This window comes from Ochotona curzoniae, unplaced genomic scaffold, assembly GCF_017591425.1.
Source record: "Ochotona curzoniae isolate NIBS_2020 unplaced genomic scaffold, NIBS_Ocur_1.0 scaffold_461, whole genome shotgun sequence".
Lineage (NCBI taxonomy): Eukaryota > Metazoa > Chordata > Mammalia > Lagomorpha > Ochotonidae > Ochotona > Ochotona curzoniae.
Window position 1 is genome coordinate 11,330,997 of NW_024467120.1, and position 18,660 is coordinate 11,349,656.

Consider the following 18,660-nt stretch of genomic DNA (forward strand, 5'->3'; position numbering starts at 1 on the left):
AAATCATGGCTTCTGTTTGTATCCTTTTTAAGTATAGCTGTGTCCCAGTCTGTCCACTGAAATGGCTCCCTCAAGTGGTCTCCTTGCCAATTCCAGGGAGCTTTTCTCCTTTATCTTCTGATGATAGGAGCCAGTGTGGTGTGGTTAGGATTAGAAGTTTCAGTTTCAAATCAGATGACCCAAGGTTAAATTTTTTTAAATTCATTTTCCTTTTATTTGATGTCAGAGTGAGAGCTCTTCAATAGAGCTCTCTGGAATTAAATAATGGTTATGTAAGAGGGAATATAAATTCCCATGTATAGGCTAATTTTGGGAATTAAGACTTGCAGCAAATTGTAAAGAACAAAAGATGGCATTTATTGCTAACAGTTTTAAGTCCTAAAATAGATTCAATAGCCCAGGATGTTTGAAAAAGCCCAAGTAGTCACCAGCAGATGCAATGCCAGAGAGTCGAGCGCCTGGTTGCCAAGAGAAGCCACATGATTTGTAGTACATTAATAGGAATGCTTTCTACAGCAAACAAGATGTGTTCAGCTCTTGCTTGTTAGTCCACTCCTCTTGTGTGTGTGGTTTAGAAAGAGACGTGCCATGAACTTCTAGATGGAAAGAGAATTCAGAGGAGAAATGACCTGTGGAAAAACATGTCCTGAGCACAGAACCATGCTATTGTAGGTGTGCAAACGGAAACGGAATGTTAAACCCTAAGGAAAGAAGACAAGGGAAGAAATGTTAGCTGTGTTCCAATATGTACAGTCTAACACGAAGAAGAGAGTGTGTGGCTGTTCAGACTGTTCCCACAGGGAAGGTTTGAGAACTTAGAAAGGACATGGGAAAGTACACATAAGCTAAGTGAACGGAAAGAAGGTCATGTCCATGAATGACAGAGGATGCAATTCCTTCCAGGGAAATGGGCTTCTCCAACTAGGGCAGTCAATGGCTTTCCCTTTTGCTTATGAGTTGAACATGAGGGATTCAGGTAGAGAAGTGAAACTACAGAGCCCTGGCTACAGTCACCGGGTAGTTTGACAGTTCCAGAGATGGTATCTTTTTCACTATGTGTTTTACAGAATTGAATTATGAGCTAATGTCCAAACTGCTTGAGTTCCTTTTCCTCCTAATTGCCAGCTGATGCTCTGTATAATCCTTGTGTGTCATCTTAAGTTTGCCTTCTCTCAGCCTTGAGCTCTTGAGTTCTAAAGCACCTGATTGTAAACTCTTGGGCTTTATACTAAGCTTTAGTAAATGCTTTCTCACAAGGCTCTTGGACACAGAGTGAGATTTTGTGTCTTATTTGAATTGAAGAAGCAGTTTTTTATGATTCTTTTTTGGACATAATTGAAAAATGCTCCCTATTAAGACTATTTCTGTTCAGTTTGTTTAAACCTTCTTGGTAAATGCTTCGTGGGGTACATTTCCTGGGTCTCCTTGGTCTTTCATGATTATTAAGGATGAAAGCTTTATAGTGTCACATCCATGTACCTCTCCAATTAGCCTTTTGTGGCTCCAGATTTATGTCAGTTCTTTTCTTAGTATGTGGTTTATCTCTTGAAATTCATTATTCTTGGTAAGATATGAATAATTGATGAATAGTTTTGCTTAGGGAAGCACGGATCAATACAGTACATTTTACAGCCTCGGAAGCTGTGTTTAAACACATGAACATTGGCATTGCTGGTCGTCTCTCAACGAACAGGTACCATGGGTGGTGTTACTTTACTGGATTGCCTTAACAATCCATCCTGGGAAGGTAGGGTAGACATTAGGAAGCTGAAATATGTAAGAAACACCGGAGAGACCACATTGTAGCAAGTAGACACAAGCTCTGTAGTGGTTTCTTAAGTCTTGTGAGTTGTGTAATGAAGTTTCTCTTGTTTGGAAATGCATGGGGGAAAGTAAGGCAGACTTTGGCTTTCCATAGTTATAATTGTAAATTATTCAAAATGAATAGAAAAGCATGGATTTAACTAAAAGTCATTACTAGATTGTCTCTTGCCAAGCCAATTATTAGACAGGTTAGATCTCTCTGCCTCTCTCTCTCTTTATTAATATTTTATTAGAAAGGCAGAATTAATAGAGAATGAGAGACAGAGAGGGACAGAGAGAGCAGCTCCTTCTGCTGCTTCACTCCCCAAATGGCCACAATGCCTGGAGCTGAGCCAATGCAAAGCCAGGAGCTTTTTCAGGTTTGCTAAATGAATGCAGGAACCCAATGACTTGAGCCGTCCTTCAGGCCATAAGCAGGGAACTGAATTAGAAATGGAAGAGCAGCCAGGACATGAACCCGTCCCTATAGGGGATATTGGCACTGCAGGTGCAGGATTAGCTTGCTCTTCACTAGCCCTGGGACAGAATTTTTGACATGTAAAGTCATTAAATGATCTGTAGCTCAGGTCAAAATATTTGAAATTAAAAAAAAATTCGTCAGTTAACTGACAGTTTTTTTTTTCTGAATTTCTATTTTGTATGAAAGTTGAGGCAAAAGCATTGACACAGGAGAGCTTTAGAAAGCAAAGTTTTTCTATATGTTTATGTTCATCTACTGGAAATGGAGAGAGAAAGAGATAGCAATCTTCCATCTGATGGTTCATTCCACAAATGCCAGGGCTGGACCAGATCGAAGTCAGGAACTCAAAGTTTCCTGTGTGCATGATTAAGACACTTGAGACATCATCTGCTGCCTCCCGGTGTGCACTAGCAGGAAGGTAGAGGCACTCCAAAAGGGAGTGTGCATGTCCCAGGCGATGGCTATATCCTATGTACTGCAGCGCCTGCTCCTTGAGACACTTTTAAACCACACTGTGGTTATCTTCTTCTGCAGACTTTGCATTCACGGGTTATTTTCTGTTGCTGCTATTGGGAAGATGGGGTTGGGGTAATCTTGGAAAGTAGAGATTTATTAACATCATGATTCTGTAGGCTGCAAGCCCAAGAGCTTGGCACCAGTGAGAGCATCACGTACATTCAGCTTTGGGTGGAAGAAGAAGGGGAAGAAAGTGAGACAAAGCCTTGCTATGCAACTAAGCCACTCCCAGACAACTCAGTGTGAGCACAAGCCCACCGATGGGGATAACTGTTCTTACTACATTCACAAGGGTTCTCCCCTGTGATGGAAACACCTGCCTCATTCCCGATCTGTCAGCAAGTAGTGAATCAACAATAAAGCTTCAACATGATTAAGTGAAGACAACCCATATTCAAACCACATAAGTATGTTCATGGAGGAACATTATCATACCCTTCTGTCATGTTCTTTGTCTCCCACACTCAGTGGTCCTTCCTTTTGGTTTTATATTAAATCCACAGAACGCCAAACATGATTCAGAGGCAATTCAGCTAAGAAGAGAAGCCTTACTGTAATAGAAATTAGATGATGCTAACATTATTATTATCCATGTTAATAAAAATTCATTTTTTAATGGTTTGGTGCTCATATGCAGAAAATACCTAATATAATTGAAGGACTTTAAAAAATACCAGTTTTCAGGGCATGTTTTGATTTTCTTAGCATTGAGACCTGTGTAGCAGGAGGATGGAGTTGTAGTCACTGCATTGGCCTGAGGGTGGCATGTTTCATTCCTTTCTTTAGTACCCGCCACTGTGCTTGAGGTACTTGTGGAAACTTAGTGAAGGAGAGACACTACCCAGGAAAATGTCACTGAGTAGCCATAAGATTCCAAGTAGTTCTAAAAGTTTTCCTCTTTGTTCTGCCTGTTTGCCTTTATGAAGGCAGAGAAGGGAACTGAAACATCTCATGTGGTTTTCTGGCACTCATGCTTCCAAAATTTCTTCTGTGAGCTGACAAGCCATGTTAGTAGATGGCTGTAAGCTATATTTTCAGAAATTCCAATCAGATGTTTTTGTTCTCCTTCTTTCTGCATTTCCTTCTCTCTGAATCCCGCGTGGCCGATGCGGGTGCACATGTCATCCTGATGATGGCTTGGAGCAGATGATTGACAGGATATGTGTGAAAGTTCAAGATCACCTCAACTCCTTACGGAACTGCGGGGGAGAGGCCATTCAGGAAGACTTGAAATCTGCAGAACGGCTCATGCGTGATGCTAAGAACTCCAAGACGGTGAGTTTCCCATTCAGACTGTGCAAGTTTGGTGTCATTAAAAAGCCTTTTTAAATTTCAATGTTAGGAATGAATTCCAGCTATCATTATGTCTTCACTGGATCCTAAAGTTACTGAGAAGTGCAGTCAACCAGGTTAGTCTTTGTTTCCTTTCTGTGACTATGAGCTGATTGCAGTAAACCACAAGTCTAGCAAAAAGCAAAAGACCAGTGTGACTCAAAAAGGATGTGACTGGGGCCTGAGTAACTGTGGGGTAGCTGCAGTTTAAGCAGATAACAAGGCAGTTAGGATTATACTACTTCCACATTGATAAAATGTAACTCCTCTGTCACCTCTGCTTGGTGGGTGGCCAATTTCTCGTATTGGAATTTGGTCCCCAGAGAACTACTCAGAGACTTCCTGGGAGCCATGCAGTCTGGCATCTAACCCTGATTCTGATGGTAGAATCACAGAATCACCAAGTCCCAGAATGTCTTGATTATGAGGAACCTGGTAGATTAGTCCAATGTTTTGAATCACATGAAAGAAAGAAAACATAGTTGCTCTTGGTTGCTGGATCCTGATACAGAGTGACCGAAACCCTGGTCATGTGTGCTGGAGCTGATCTGAGCATCTTTGGTTCACTTAGAACAAGCCCTTTGACCACACTGGAGTTTATCTATATGGAATGACTCTTGGTGATTGCTAAAGCATTTCAGGATGGGGCTGCTCAGCAAAAGGACCAACTGTATGATTGGAGCATTGGATCTGTTAGTCTTTTCTTTTTAAGATTTATTATTTTTTTATTATTATTATTATTTTTATTGGAAAGGCAGATATACAGAGAGGAGAGACAGAGAGGAAGATCTTCCATCTGATGATTCACTCCCCAAGTGAGCGCAACGGCCGATGCTATGCCATTCCGAAGCCAGGAGCCTCTTCCAGGTCTCCCACGAGGGTGCAGGGTCCCAAAGCTTTGGGCCGTCCTCGACTGCTTTCCTGGGCCACAGGCAGGGAGCTGGAAGGGAAGCGGGGCTGCTGGGGATAGAACCGGTGCCCATATGGGATCCCGGGTGTGCAAGGCAAGGACCTTAACCACTGCGCCACCACGTCGGACCCTGGATCTGTTAGTCTTGTCCTAGTGCCTAAAGGAAGAGGGGCCAGAAATGGCATTCATTTGTTACCAATAATGATTTAATCAAGCCTGTCTACATAATGAAGCATCTGTAAAGATGCCTAAACAGCTACTTCTCTGAGTGTTCAAGGTGCTGGGAGGAAGGCTTGCCCGGAGTGGGCGTGGACAGCTCCTCAGACTTCTCCTATGCATCTCTTCCATTTGGCAGTGTCTGAGTTGTGTCATTTATAGATACTCCAGGAATACTGAGTAGTGATTTCCCAAGTGCTGTTAATCATTCTAGTCAGTTCTTCAGCGTGATATTGGGTGGGTGTTTGGGGATCTTGTGGAGATAGTAGGGCAGAAATCCAGTGACAACATAGGGCTTATGGCTGGTGTCTGCCAGAGGAGCAATCTTGTGGGACTGAACCCTTTGCTTGGAGCATCTGATGCTAATTCTAGGTAGATGGTGTCTGAATTGAATTGCAGGAAACCTAGCTGCTCTCTAGGTTGGGAGACTTGCTTGGTGTGACAAAACTACACTTTTAAAGGTGACATCATTGTGAATAAAACTAGCTAAATCTCATAGATGAGAACCATAAGGCATGTAGAGATAACATCCTACTCCTGTGGTTTCAAATCCGCCAGTGTCAGAAGTGGTCATGGTCAAAGGTTCCTTGTCCCCAGCTAGTTTTCTTAGGGTTGCTGTGGTTCACTGGATAAAAATAATTGCTTGTAAAGAATCTGGACCAGAGTGTATAAATCTCTGCAAAGAACTTTTCATCAAAAATAGATTTGCCCTAATAATATTTTTTTACGCTTTCTATGAATTCTGCAATGACTTTGGTGCTTACAGAAATACTTGTTCAATTAGAGGTAAGTTCCTTTTTATTTTACTTACAGCTATTACCAAACTTATACCATGTTGGTGGTGCGTCCTGGGCAGGAGCCAGTGGCTTGTCATCCAGTCCAATCCAGGAGACCCTGGAATCCATGGCTGGAGAAGTCACGAGAGTTGTGGATGAACAACTAAAGGTTTGTGAGTTTTGATGTTTGGGAGATGAAATTGTTATGGTTTACCTATGTATGATTGTGTTTCTTCCCATAGCTCCCTATATTCTAGGTGTGTGTGTTGTGGGAATAGGGGCGTATGCATCCCGTGCATTTGCATGTGTAGCAGAGATTGAATCCTGTGTCTTTTTGCAGCTGCTTCATTGGAGTGACTTTCTACATAATGAGTTCAGGTGAAATTCAGTTTCCTTGGTGATAATGTATGTCTAAATGTACTTAAGATTTGACAGACTGCACTAGTGAAGGAATGATTGATCTCTGCTTAGAGAGCAGAAAGAACCAGAGAAATATCTTCTGCTATTACACTTGATTTGGAGGATGGGGCAATGCTGCCCAAAAGGAAAGCCTGATATTAGGTGCATAGACCAGTCCTTGTATGGAGTAGGGGGCAAAGGCTGGGGCATATATTTGGAATGAATTTACAAGGTCTGTGGGATGGGGTCGGGCAGTGGGGAAAAATGAGAGGCCGCTAAGACCTGCCTGTATGCTCCCAGACTGCAAAGATGCAGGAGAAAAGTCTCTGCTATTTTAGAGTGTTTGGGGGTGACAGATAGAGGAAACTAAGGCATCTGGGCAGTGTTCGATCAGACTGTTACCGAAAAGCAGGGTTTTGGTCCTCCATAAAGAATAGAATATGTAAGAATGATGCTTATTTTATAGAGAAAGCGAACCAGCCGAATTGCTCATTTCTGAAAAATGAAACAGTATGAGAAATATTTAAACAATACTAAAAATAGAAAAAATCTGAAATGTTAGAGAGTATTACATTAATAATTTCATCAATTTGCAGGCATTCTGTGACTACGATGCAGTTTTAGTTTCTTTGTTCATATGATATACACTTAACACTAATCTTTCATATTTGGTCCAGTGTCAGAATACAATTCTAGATTGGTGAATATTCATTATCATATTCAATGATTACATTATTGGTGTACCCACATAATCTATTTTCTAGTTTCTGATAGAATGAATTGATGTAATTAATCCATTGCAAGGTGAAATAGTACATAGCACTCTTTCTTTTCTATTTTTTTGACAAATACGTATATATTTATGTATATATTTATTTGAAAGGATTATAGAGAAAGAGCTTTTATCCACAGCTTCATCCCCCTAAGTGGCTGCAGCACTGGGCCAGGCTGAAGCCAAAAGCCAAAAGCTTCCTCTGGGTCTCCTGTGTGGGTGCAGGTGCCCAAGCACTTGGAATGTCTTCCACTGCTTTTTCTAGGCCATAAGCAGGAAGCTAGATCAGAAGTGGAGCAGCAGGGACTGGCTCTGTCACCCTTATGAAATTCTGATGTCACAGGCTGTGGTTTTATGTCTTCTGCCACAATACCAGTTTGTGAATATATATCTCCTGCTCCGTGGGAGGATGGGTAGTAGCTCATTTAGTATACCAAATATGTCAGCCTTTCAGTGCTTTTCTGTAAAAGGGGTAAACATATGTCATTGTATCTTTGGAATGGCTGTCATAAACCATGAATACACCAAGTTACTTGTTATCCTTTTGTTTTTGTCTTTTGTAAATTATCTATTTCCCTAGTTTAATTTTTTTAAGATACTTGTGATGTCTGCTTTCATGCTAGGAACAGGCCAGTGATTAAATCAGCATGAACATCAGCATGGTTTTTTCCTGTTAAGCAGCTTCAAATTGTCAATTATTGTTCTGGCTAGTGGGAATCACGAATCATCCTTTTTTTACCTTTAATATCTATTGCCTTCTGATAGCATGGAATAGGTTGAAATTGACCCCTGCCAGTCATTCTTAGGAAGGCATAGAAGGCAAATGTCTACAATAAAAGGTATTTGCATAAAGTCCTAGAATAATACCAATATATTGAGGATGAAAATTATTTTTGTGTAGTAGACATTCTCTATACTTATATATTTTTTTGATTTCTTGTTAAATGTCACCAGTGTTCTCCATTTATCCTCACTTCCTTGTTTGCAAATATATAACACTGTGCCCTCATTCTCACTACCACTCTGCTTCCAGGCTCCCAGACATTCTGTTTTTTTTTTTTTTCTGTTTCCTATTCATTTATTATATTTTTTTATTCTAAATTCTTCTGCAGTTTAAATTCCTTTCTCTTTGGGCATGTCTGGTATGAATAATAATGTACCCTCAATGAAATTTTCTTAATAAATGTTACTTGTTGGTGTTCCTTTAATTCAGTGCATGTTTGCTTTTTGACATTTCCAGGACACTGAAGGAGTTTACCAGTCATGTGGGGAGACAGTATTTTTACTGTTTCAAAGACAATTTCCCATTTTTCTGTTTGTATTGCTTTCCAAGGAATTGGTTTTCTTAAAATTATCAGGAAAGGTGTATTTTTCATATAGTCCTTATTCAGTTTCTTGTTGTGCTCATTATTTGGTTTCGGTGCTAGTGTCAAATTTTCATAGTAGAAAAGCAAGTCCTTTGCCCATTTTTCAAATTTTCTTAATTCAGCATGTTATGCCAACGAGAGCTAAAGTGAGTGGACTATTTAGTATGACCCTAATTGTTCTTTTGTAAAGATCAATTTTATTATAGGGAATGGGGGGACAAAAGTAATCCAGCAGGCGTAGCTGTGTGTCCTGTGGTTGTTCCCGCTGAGCAGGTGTTCTAAGGTGCCTCATTCTTCAGGAACTGCGGAATTCCCTTGTGCAGGATTGCGCTTGTCTCCTAACGGCATTTTCCTTCTCTATAATCCTGCATTACTGCCAGTGACAGACATTTTTGAATACTAAATGAAAATAAGTTCACAAAGCTCTTGGAATCACTTTTCAAAAGTAGCATTTCAAAAATGAAGGATTTATCCCGGTAAGCCAGGCTTCTTAGCCAATTTCCTGGAAGAGATTAAGTCAGAAGCAGATCCTTCTTTAAAAGAGATATTTTTTTTTTTCCGTGTCTTCTGAAGAGTGAATGCTTTAGGTATTTGTGACAACTATCCCTCTGCTGTTATTCTTTGGGTCCTATCATTTCTTCCTGGAGTAAAAGTAGAAGAATAAGTGAAATTTGAACATTCTAACATAGGGCAACCTTCATTTTTCCATTCTGTAGTTAAATTTAAGGAAGTTTGTTTTGGCCTAGAAAATTCCTAATTTCACCCTTGACTTAAATGATGAAATACCTCCCAGTCAATTTTACATGTACTTAGCATGTTAGGTGTGAGGGGCTCAGGAGGCATTTTGTCAATATTAAGTTCATTTGTTCAAAAGAGTTCTCAGAGTTCTCTTTATTCTTCTCTTTATAATTTGAAAAGAAAAAGAGAGAGAGAGAGAGAGAGATTGGTTTCAGAGCACAGTGTCATGTGAGTTCTTTTTCCTTGTAATGAATCACAGCAACTCACTGGTTCATTTCTAGAACATGTGAGTGCAGCTGCCAGATTAAAGGTGTTGAATCAGTTTATTTTATAAATATTATACAGCATTATTAGTTATAAATGTTAATTACCTAGCTACTGTTAGCTTTTTTTTTAAATTTACTTATTTTTATTGGAAAGTCAGATATACAGAGCGGTGGAGAGACAGAGAGGAAGATCTTCCATCTGCTGATTCACTCCCCAAGTGGCAACAATGGCTAGCAATGAGTCGATCAGGAGCCGGGAGCTTCCTTTGGGTCTTCCATGCGTGTGATGACACAGGAATCCAACCATAAAAATGGGATCAGCGATGCCATTGCACAGGTGCCCTGCAGTCCCTTCTCCAGCCACCACAGAGTCCATCCTGGCAGCCTTAGGTACTGAGGATCAGAACAGCAAGAAAAGATCATACTTCTCCGAGCAGAGAAGAAAAACCATGGGCAGAGCCACTAAGGACAGAAAACCACAGTGCCCAGCCTTTCCAATTCCAGGAGCCAACTGAGTGACTTGGAGCCACCCCTTTCTCTCTTTTAAGCCCGATGTCCTCATCTACAGAAATGAGGATATTTAAAAGGCTACCTTCCTTTACACAGTTACTGCATGGGTCAAAGGAAGCCACAGATGAAACTGTGGAGTATAGAGTGCTGTGTTGCACTTTTGGGCAGAGTGGGAGTGAGGCAGTGGCAGGGAACTGACGTACTGGTTGAATTGAATGTTGACAGCAAGCAGAGATTTCTTTGTTAGGGCCACAAGCGTGCAGTCCTGGATTTGTACAGCAGAAAGAGGCCTGGGGACATGGTTTCATAGATGAAAATGCAGAGGGCCACAGAGGTTACTCGCTAAAGCCCGCTACTTGGCATTGCCCAGATGTTTCTCACTAAGGCTTTCCGCGGCAGCTAGACCTTTTTGCTGGCGAGCTCAGTTCATTGTCACTGAATAAGCCCTGGCAGCCAAGGGACTTTGCCAGGAGTGACTGAAATGTTGATGAACATGACAGCTTTAGCCCCCAAGGCCATTGTCGTGGGCGCTGCTAGACTTTTTTTTTTGTCTCAAACAGACTGTGTTTGTCCTAACACCAAAGAAGAAATCATTTGTCTCAGGGGGACGCATCTGTATCTTTCTCTGACTGTTGTCTTCTTGGAATAATGCACTGACCCAGAGATTATTCAGCTAGAGCGACAGCATGTACTGTGTGCTAGGAAGATAGCAGTGGCTTTTGGATCCTTCTCAAGAGGCTCCCAGCCCTTGCCCCTGGCAGCAGCCCTTCACCTCATTCTGCAGTGTCATGGTTTTTTCTTTTTTGCCATCAATTTTTTTATTACTGTTTTATGGTACAGTTCCATAGGCTCTGGAATTCCCTCTCTTCCCCACTGACTTCCCTTCTGTTATCACAATTCATGTTCCTTTATGAATATTCATAAGTCCGCCATTCCACCATTTAAGGGTGTCCTGGCATTGTAGGTATAGACAATGGCAGGGTCCAGCAGCCCATGAATGAATTTGCCCATATTCTTCAGCTAGGTTTCAAAGTCAGGATTGACTGGTGCCCTTGGCACAGTTTCCAGCTGTACCTTTAAGGAAAAATCACTTAAACTCCCTTTAGTTGCATTCTTCACTTGTAAAGCTTGTGTGTTTGGGGTGGGGGTGGGGTTGGGGGGCATTTCCTCTGGCAGTCCTCACAGGTGTGGGGGGATGAAATAATGCAGAAGCAGTTACCACATTCTGAAATCTGACTGTTGATTGGATGTGCCTAAAGTGCTTTGTGGATGTTTCAGTTTTTCTCTACCTTGAATATGACTACCACCATTGTTATTGTAGCCAATACTAGTTTTTCTTTTAAGAGGTGGACTTAGCAGTAGTTTCTGTGACTTTTGGTACTGCCATCTTGATAGAGGTAGTGATTGAATGGTATGCTATATTTTGGGGTCTCTGGGATGTCTGATTTGCAAAATCTCCAAAGCGCTCAAAGATAGATTTCTCCAGGAAGTATTTGTACATTTATTTTGCAGTGCCAGGAGAACAAGTAGGTATGGTGAGCTCGTGTGGAAAAGCTTGGCATTTGTGTGTTGAGTCTTCCGGTGCGTGGCTGGCACACTGTAATGTTGCAGACTCCAGCATGAAGCATGCCCGATTCTTCCAAGTGTCTGCTGTAAAGGGATGGCCCCAGATTAGCACTCCAGTGATCACACATCACTTTTAGGCAGCTGGAAACCCCTGTCTGCACTCCGGGGCTCTATTGTGGTGCTTCCGGCAGGCTTAGGCTATATATAACCGCCTTGCAGTTTTATGGCGTGTTCAGTGTCATCATCTCTTCCCCTCCACTTGTGCTGCATTGCAGGCTGCGCTCGAATCCATGGTGGACGCTGCCGAGAACCTTTGTCCCAATGTGATGAAAAAGGCCCACATCCGACAAGACCTGATTCGTGCCAGCACTGAAAAGATTTCCATCCCACGTACCTTTGTTAAAAATGTCCTGTTGGAGCAGTCTGGAATTGATATCCTTAACAAAATTAGGTAGGTTCCTAACGTGCCTCACCGGCGCTGCAGCCTGCGCGAAGGCAGCGGCGGCAGTTCTGACTTGCGTTTTCTTCATCCCTGTGCCATAGGCATAGCCTGTGGAGCAGCAGGGCTATACATGGGTGCACAGGTTCTGTACATTTCCAAAATAAGATGACCACATGTATGCATTGCTTAGGAACATAGCTGTATCTGCCATCTTTGAGGTTTTTCTTTTTTTAATCTTGGGGTATATATGTCATCTGTGTTTCTTCTGAGTTTTGTTTTTCACCTTAGTAATCACCAGCAGGAAGACAGACCTGATACCTGCTATTGTGAGCAAGTACACAGCCTGTGAATGGGCAGATGTGTTTTCCTTTTGGGTTATATGGGTGGAACTGAACTAAGGTGTACTAAGGTGTACCTGCTAATATGTCTTTGGGGTACTTACAGAGATGTCTGCTTGAGAAAGTTTGAAAAATATGGCAAAGTATAAATATTTGGAGCTGCAGTCACTGACAGACTTAGTGTGAGTTTTGATGTGGAGACTCCAGCTTGACCTGATAGCTTAGCAGATGCTCAGTATGTTCGTTGAGGAAGCAGACGACTGAAATTCAAGTTCGCCAATATATTTAATTTCCCATTTTCACTATCTCTGAGCATTGACAAGAATACTTAATTGTAGCAAGCATAAAAGTGCCTTGCCAGAGGTGTAGATGTTTAGACATCATGATGCAGCTAAATAGCATTCCACAAGAGAAATGAACAGCAAAAACAAAACACCTGGAAAATTAAGTCGTCACTGTTGCATCTCTGTGCGAAGGCTGATAACAAAACCCTGACAACTGTCTAGACAGTCTGATGATGCAACCATTATTTTATGATTTTTGTTTGTTTCAATAAATGTCCTGGGACCTACTCAGCTCAATAATGGGGCTATTGAATACACTTGAAAACTTAAAAGATCTTCAAAAAGTTCGTAAGACTCCACAGATTAGTGGTTTTATGAATCCTTGTACCTACTGGTGCTTACATATTTCTCTTATTTGTAGTTTCAGATATTTACTACCAATAAATATTAATCATTTAAAGTATAACCTATGACATAAGTATTAAATCACTTCTTTAAATAATAAGAATAAAATGTATTTTTTTAAATATCTTTTCTTAATTATGGGTTCAACCCGTAATAGATGATACTCTGATTACTTTAGTAGAGAACAATTTCTGTTAAATGTGGCCATTTCTTTGAAAAAGGGCAAATTCTCAACGTTGGACAGTAATGTAGAACTCCTCACGTTATGGAGTAAATCTTAGGTCTCTTGGCTCCTGCATCAGCTTTTTCTAATGCGCTATTTGGACCGTGTGTGTGCGTGTGTGTGCACATACACACACATGCAGGTACACATTCTCATGTGCATGCAGGCTAAGTTGCCTTATTGTAAAAATTTTATAAACTGGACACACAAATCAGTAAGGAATTATTAGAATCACTAGACAAAATGACAGAACAATCCAGAGACATTCAAAGATAGTTGCAAAGTCCTTCTTTTTGGATACTCCTCACCATCAGAGAGAGGAGGAAAGAGGAACCACCGCACCTCAAGGTTTATGAGAAAGTGTAATTTCCAAGATAATCAGAAAGAATTCCACTCAGTTTTTAGGCCTCTCTCTGAGTTGGGGTGGGTCCAAGTGATCTGTGTTTTTAGTATGAGGCTTGAGTAAATCTTATCAGTGGACATTTCTGGTGAACAATAGAACGAGCTTATTAGATAAACTCTGTAGCCAGCAATCAGTTGTCTCAAGGACAGGGATTAAAGAAAGACCCATTTTGTATTTAGCCTAGAAACATTTTTACTGGAGCCATCAAAGCATCAGTGCTTTCATTTTTCTGACCCACCAGAGAGCTTCCTGGGCAGGGAAATCTCAGAGCAGGTTACTGTCTTTAGGTTCGAAAAACTTTTTCCCTGTTAACACAAGTGAACTTTCAGCTTTAGCCTTAGGATTAAGTAAGTTTATTTCAAAAAAGCTCCTTTCCCTGCTCTAAGAGACATCAAAATTGTTGACTTTCACGAGCAAATGGACCTAATGAGACAAGATTGGAATGTGGGTCTCTGTCTCGGTACCACATTTCCCTGTACATGTATTGTGCATTTATGGACATCTCTACATATTTGCATTAAGCTGTGTTTACTCAGCCTGGAAACACTCACGGAAGATGAAGTTTGGGAATACTGAATTGCTGACATGCCAAGATACCAGCCATCTGACAGTAACCTTTGTGGCTGGGTCTATTTATGAATGAAAACTAAGAACCACTTTCTATTGTCCAGGCAACTTCTGGTGTCAGGCAAGAAAAACCAAAACTGACAATTTTAATAACCCTTGTTTATAAAAGACAAGTGTACAGTGACTTTGTAACTGTTAAAAGTCAGATGGAAAGTTGAAGCAGAAGCAGCATAATACGAAGCCATTGGTTTGGTGAAAAGCTTTTTTAAAAGAGTGTGGGTATAGGCATATTAAACTGTAACTGAGACTTAACAGCCAGACTAGACTTTCCTAATTTACTCCAGCCCAGGTTTGCTTTCATTTATGTCAATGGGTGAATTGTTCCTCACCACATGGTCCGTCTGGTTCCCATTAAGTTTGTCCTTCCAGATGTTTTTCACTTCTTTCATTAAGTCTCCAGTTTTGAAATTGCAGAGGCAGGTTGAAATTGGTTAAGAAAAGTCTGTTTAACCGTGTGTTTATGACAGTGTTTAAAGCTTGTCTTTGGAAATCCTTAGCCCTGTTCACACTTTCTTAGATTTCATTTTCAAAGATAGAAATAGAATCACAGTTGGCTTTGTCACCAGGATATCAGGGGTGAAGGATTGCTCCTCTTTGTGCAAATTAAAACGTGCCTCCATCCTTTTGGTTTGCATTAGTGAGGTGAAGCTGACTGTGGCCTCCTTCCTGTCTGATCGAATTGTGGACGAAATCCTGGACGCACTCTCACGTTGTCATCATAAGCTGGTGAGTGCTGAACACATGTTGAGACCTTCTGAGTCAGCCATGCTAAGAGACAACAATGTCCCTAGTGGGGAAGCGTGCTTTGCTGTCATGTTTCACTCCTTTGCAGCTTTATGAGTTAAAAATTCTGCTTTTCTTCCTTGCTCTTCCACATTGCTTCCAGTCATACTTGTGTGGATTGTGATTTCTCCGGGAGCAATGACAAAGAAAACAGAAAAGATCATTTTCAAAAACCCTGTTGTCCATTTATATTGCAGGTCAAAAGATTTGGGAAGAGTTGTAATACTGAGATCTAAAACAAACATTTTCAGTGTGTGCAATTGATCTGTGCTCATTTTGTCACTCTCTGTTATGATTATTTGAGAAGGACTATTCTTGGAAACATGGATGTTGATGATGGGGGTGGAAGAGGAGGACACACTTATAGTCCAGACCCAGTGTTGGGGTAGAATGGGCACAATCTCATGATTGATACCTTCTGACTGCCCAACAGGAGCTCCGATAGAGCAGGGTTTCATTGTATTTCCTTCCTCTAGTGATAGGTCTGTACACCAAGGAGACTTCCAACATCAGGGTACCTGAAAAACAAATCTTCAGGGAGTCATCAAAGGGGTGTGGATTTTGCCATGATATATCTCATGTCTCGGAAATATTAGCTAGTGATGCCGAAATCTCCCGAGCAAGTTACGACTGTGCTTTCACAAGACAAGGAATTGCAGGGTAACTGTGTGGGATGAGGATGCCTCACTTTATGGCTGTGAATTGGGGGTGACACCAGTGAACTCCAAATGAAAGGAAGAGCAACAGCTTCCTTGAGACAGGCAGAATGTGCGTTTGGAAAAACTCATTTGAGAAAATATTTAAGATCATCTTCTAAAATCTAAAAGAGGGAACAGACGCCAGTGACAGCAATATCACAGTGGAGCTGGCCTACTGATGGTAGATAGCAGCCCATGACAAGATGAGATTAGAAACCAAAAGGAAGCACCGAGAAGCATCCAGAGCAACTTGGCATGCACACACCGAGCAAGCACTTTGTTCTCTTAATTTTTCATTGTTATTGTATTTTATTAATACGTTAGTTTGTGGCAAACTGAATATATAAAAACCGACTTATCCTCGCAATGACTTAAGAAGTTTTTGGCCTGGTTAAGAGCTATGTCATTTGGAACTCCCAGTTCAGACTTATTTTTTCTTAAAGAACTGTAAACAAAAATCAATAGAATATCCTTTTTGGAAGTAGGCTGTTGAGCAAAAGCTCCAGGAACGACTCCAAAATGCCTGACACTAGTCTGTTTTGGGGAGAGGGGAGTTATTCTGAATGTTTCATGTTTTCATCTTTTTGCATTTATTCCTTGAAGTATTTGCTTAGAACACATTGTTATTTTTATCATAGAAACATATTATGTAAGTACATTTCACTTTAATATTACATCGAAGTGTACAAAAGGATTAAACATTATATAGAAAAAACAGTACTGCCAGAATAAAATTCTGTTTTCAGTAACATTCAAATACCATTTTCTCCAACTTGACCATTAGAAATGTTCTCAAAAGTTCCATGGACTTGGCATCTAGTTTTCAAGTATTTAAAAAATAATAAATAAAACAGAGTTCCTGGTATCAAAAGACCTCAGCATTGGGATGTACTCATTTCAACCCAGTATATTTAACTTCTTACCATTTAATTTTCTATGCTAACCTGAGGTGTAACTCTAGAAGTTAATCATATCAAATATGGTAGTTATTACAAGAAAATAAATAGCAATAATTAATATTTTGTTTGCTATTTTTTTCCTTGCAGTCCTTTAAAAATAATGAGACAGAATCATTTCATTTGTCAGCACTCAATGTAGAAGGGAACTCCTTGAAAGGCAATGTCAAATGCAGTTAGTAGAAAGAAGGAACTCTGCTGATTTGAGTCTGGTCTAAGTATTTACTAAGGTGGTACATAATGTGTTGCTGAAAACACTCAGCCTTCTGGAGGGAGACCACCACCATGATTTCTTGAGTTGCTGTCACCAGCATGCTGGTCCTGAGGGCATCTTGTAGGTGGTGCAGCATCCAACCCACCAGGTCAGCCCCTATGTCCATGTGGTGACCTCTCCTCTCTGTGTTCATGTGTCGACCCTCTAGGCTGACCATTTCAGCAGGCGTGGCCAGACGCTTGCCCAGCAAGACTCCTTTGAGATGGAGGTGGCTGAGGAGAAGCCGGTGAAGCGCTCCATCCTCACAGTGGAGGACCTGACTGAGGTGGAGCGCCTGGAAGATCTGGACACCTGCATGGTAAGACACGGCCTTCGGTGGCACCAGCTGCCCATGCACTGGACCCCATCTGCACGCTCCCCACAAGCAGCTGTGCTGCACAGAGGCTCACAGTGAAGCTCTGGGACTCCCTCTGCATTCCCAAATTCCTCAGTTCGTTGGGACATATATATTGCAGAAATTTAAATGAAGCTATAATAATCCATTAAAAGTATGGGGAAGGACATTTTCTCAGATGTTACCAGGTGATTATCTCATTCATGGTCCTCATTATTTTCTCCCTCTCTGCCTGTTTGTCTTGTTGCTGCTGCTGTTGTTTCAGTCTTTGGCATGCCCTTTACGTTTCTAAACAGGGGAGATTCTGTTTAAGTCATTTGATGTGGTGTACATACCAGCTGGAATGCATATGATGTTTTTTTTTACTAACCGGAGGACCAAAGTCACGTGTTGCACACATCTGACCAATTAACCAGAACACTCACATTGTACACTTTTTTTCCCTTTTTTTTTAAAGATTTATTTTTATTATTTTTTCATTGGAAAGGCGGATATACAGAGAGGAGAGACAGAGAGGAAGATCTTCTGTCCGATGATTCACTCCCCAAGTGAGCACAACGGGCCGATACTATGCCGATCCAAAGCCAGGAGCCTCTTCCGGGTCTCCCACGTGGGTGCAGGTTCCCAAAGCTTTGGGCCGTCCTCGACTGCTTTCCCAGACCACAGGCAGGGAGCTGGAAGGGAAGCGGGGCTGCCGGGATTAGAACCGGTGCCCATATGGGATCCCGGGCGTGCAAGGCGAGGACCTTTAACCACTTGCGCCACCGTGCCGGGCCCCACTTTTTTTCCCTTTGAGAGCGATTTTACTTCAGTCCTTCATTCATTACTCTAAAATTTATATTATCTGGATGTTTTTTCTTACTGTTCCATGAGAACAGTTGTAAATGGCTATTTTATTCTATATTCATATGCTTATGTTTTATTAAAAATACTCAATTTTTACTAACTCTTTGATCACCTGAGAGGGTAGCAGATAAGACTGGATTGGAACCACTTAGTAGTTTTATATTAATTTCTGACTGTAGTCATTTTTAGGTGCAGTCATTGTTGAAGGAACAATACCTATGTTAAACTTTGAAAACAAAGTGACTGAATATAGCCAATATTATGTTCTAGCCTCAAAGAGAATGTAATGCATTAAGTTGTTTATTGATGCGCCACTTTGGACTTTCTTATAGCCTTGATGTAAAATAATTAAGTACTATCTACATAAACTTCTGTCACAGACAAGGAGAACAGGA

The 18,660-nt window shown here is 41.0% G+C and overlaps 1 protein-coding gene across 3 annotated transcripts in view; it reads left to right on the plus strand.

Annotated features, from left to right (window-relative positions):
* The window catches only part of CARMIL1 (capping protein regulator and myosin 1 linker 1), a 318,749-nt gene that overhangs the window by 248,053 nt on the left and 52,036 nt on the right, over window positions 1-18,660 (plus strand). For all 3 annotated transcript variants that reach the window (XM_040967705.1, XM_040967702.1, XM_040967704.1), the window contains 5 exons: window positions 3,947-4,075; window positions 6,072-6,203; window positions 11,928-12,103; window positions 15,013-15,100; window positions 17,234-17,383. In XM_040967705.1, coding sequence (XP_040823639.1) covers window positions 3,947-4,075; window positions 6,072-6,203; window positions 11,928-12,103; window positions 15,013-15,100; window positions 17,234-17,383 — 675 coding nt within the window. The remainder of the gene's footprint in view (window positions 1-3,946; window positions 4,076-6,071; window positions 6,204-11,927; window positions 12,104-15,012; window positions 15,101-17,233; window positions 17,384-18,660) is intronic.